At 53.8% G+C, this 733-nt stretch overlaps 1 protein-coding gene across 1 annotated transcript in view; it reads left to right on the forward strand.

Moving 5' to 3' along the window:
- Positions 1 to 706, forward strand: part of EMH_0091950 (uncharacterized protein) — a gene marked incomplete at both ends in the record, with an annotated part of 1,753 nt that extends 1,047 nt beyond the window's left edge. Inside the window, 2 exons of the mRNA XM_013501780.1 lie at positions 75 to 517; positions 652 to 706. Of these exons, the coding sequence (XP_013357234.1) occupies positions 75 to 517; positions 652 to 706 (498 nt within the window). The remainder of the gene's footprint in view (positions 1 to 74; positions 518 to 651) is intronic.
- Between the last annotated feature and the right edge of the window lie 27 nt (positions 707 to 733).

The raw sequence follows: 733 nt of genomic DNA on the forward strand, positions 1-733 counted from the left end.
GGTGGTCGATGCCTATCTAGCTGGAGCGCAATATGCCGGAAACGTGTGTAGCAGTTGTGGTGTGTTTCCTTCAGTTGGAGCCTGGGGCAGAGGAGCGTTCTGATGCAGACGTTATTTCCAGATTCCCGTGGCTCGGGCACAAGTTTGGGAAGATTCCTGAAAGCGAGCTGATGCTGCATCCGTTCTACCGCCAGCCCGATCCTCTGCCGGAACTCGGCGACAGAACCGTTAACATGGCCAAAGTAGAACGGTTAGCCTCACGCAATGCGTACCCAAGCGTAATGCTTACTAAGTACAAAGAGATATTGAAGATACCTGAGCTGATGGAAAGGGACATCGGCGAATTTATACGCCAGGTAGAACGTCTGCTTGGTTATGCATTGGGGAGAATGGCGGTGACGTACAAACGAAGCCAAGCGTCGTGCGCCATAGACGCTCTGGGAATGGCATTTATTACCCTCGATGCGCTGTACTGCGCAGCAGAAATACTGGGTGACCGGTCGAAGAAGGAGCATTGGTGGGATCGGATAATTAGTCGCATAGAGACTTTACGGTACGTGCCATCGAGGGATACCCAGCTTACTGAGGAACGCACACGAAACGCAGACCTCGCGCGCGCGCTGGACGCTGCTCTGGAATACTTTAGGGCAGGCCAGAGGCCCCCACCTATCCTGACGATCGGCTTGAAGGAGGCATTGTTTTGTGAACCGGGCTCGTCGAAATTTAGGGGCAG

Source organism: Eimeria mitis, genomic scaffold (assembly GCF_000499745.2).
Source record: "Eimeria mitis Houghton genomic scaffold, Emh_scaff7563, whole genome shotgun sequence".
Lineage (NCBI taxonomy): Eukaryota > Apicomplexa > Conoidasida > Eucoccidiorida > Eimeriidae > Eimeria > Eimeria mitis.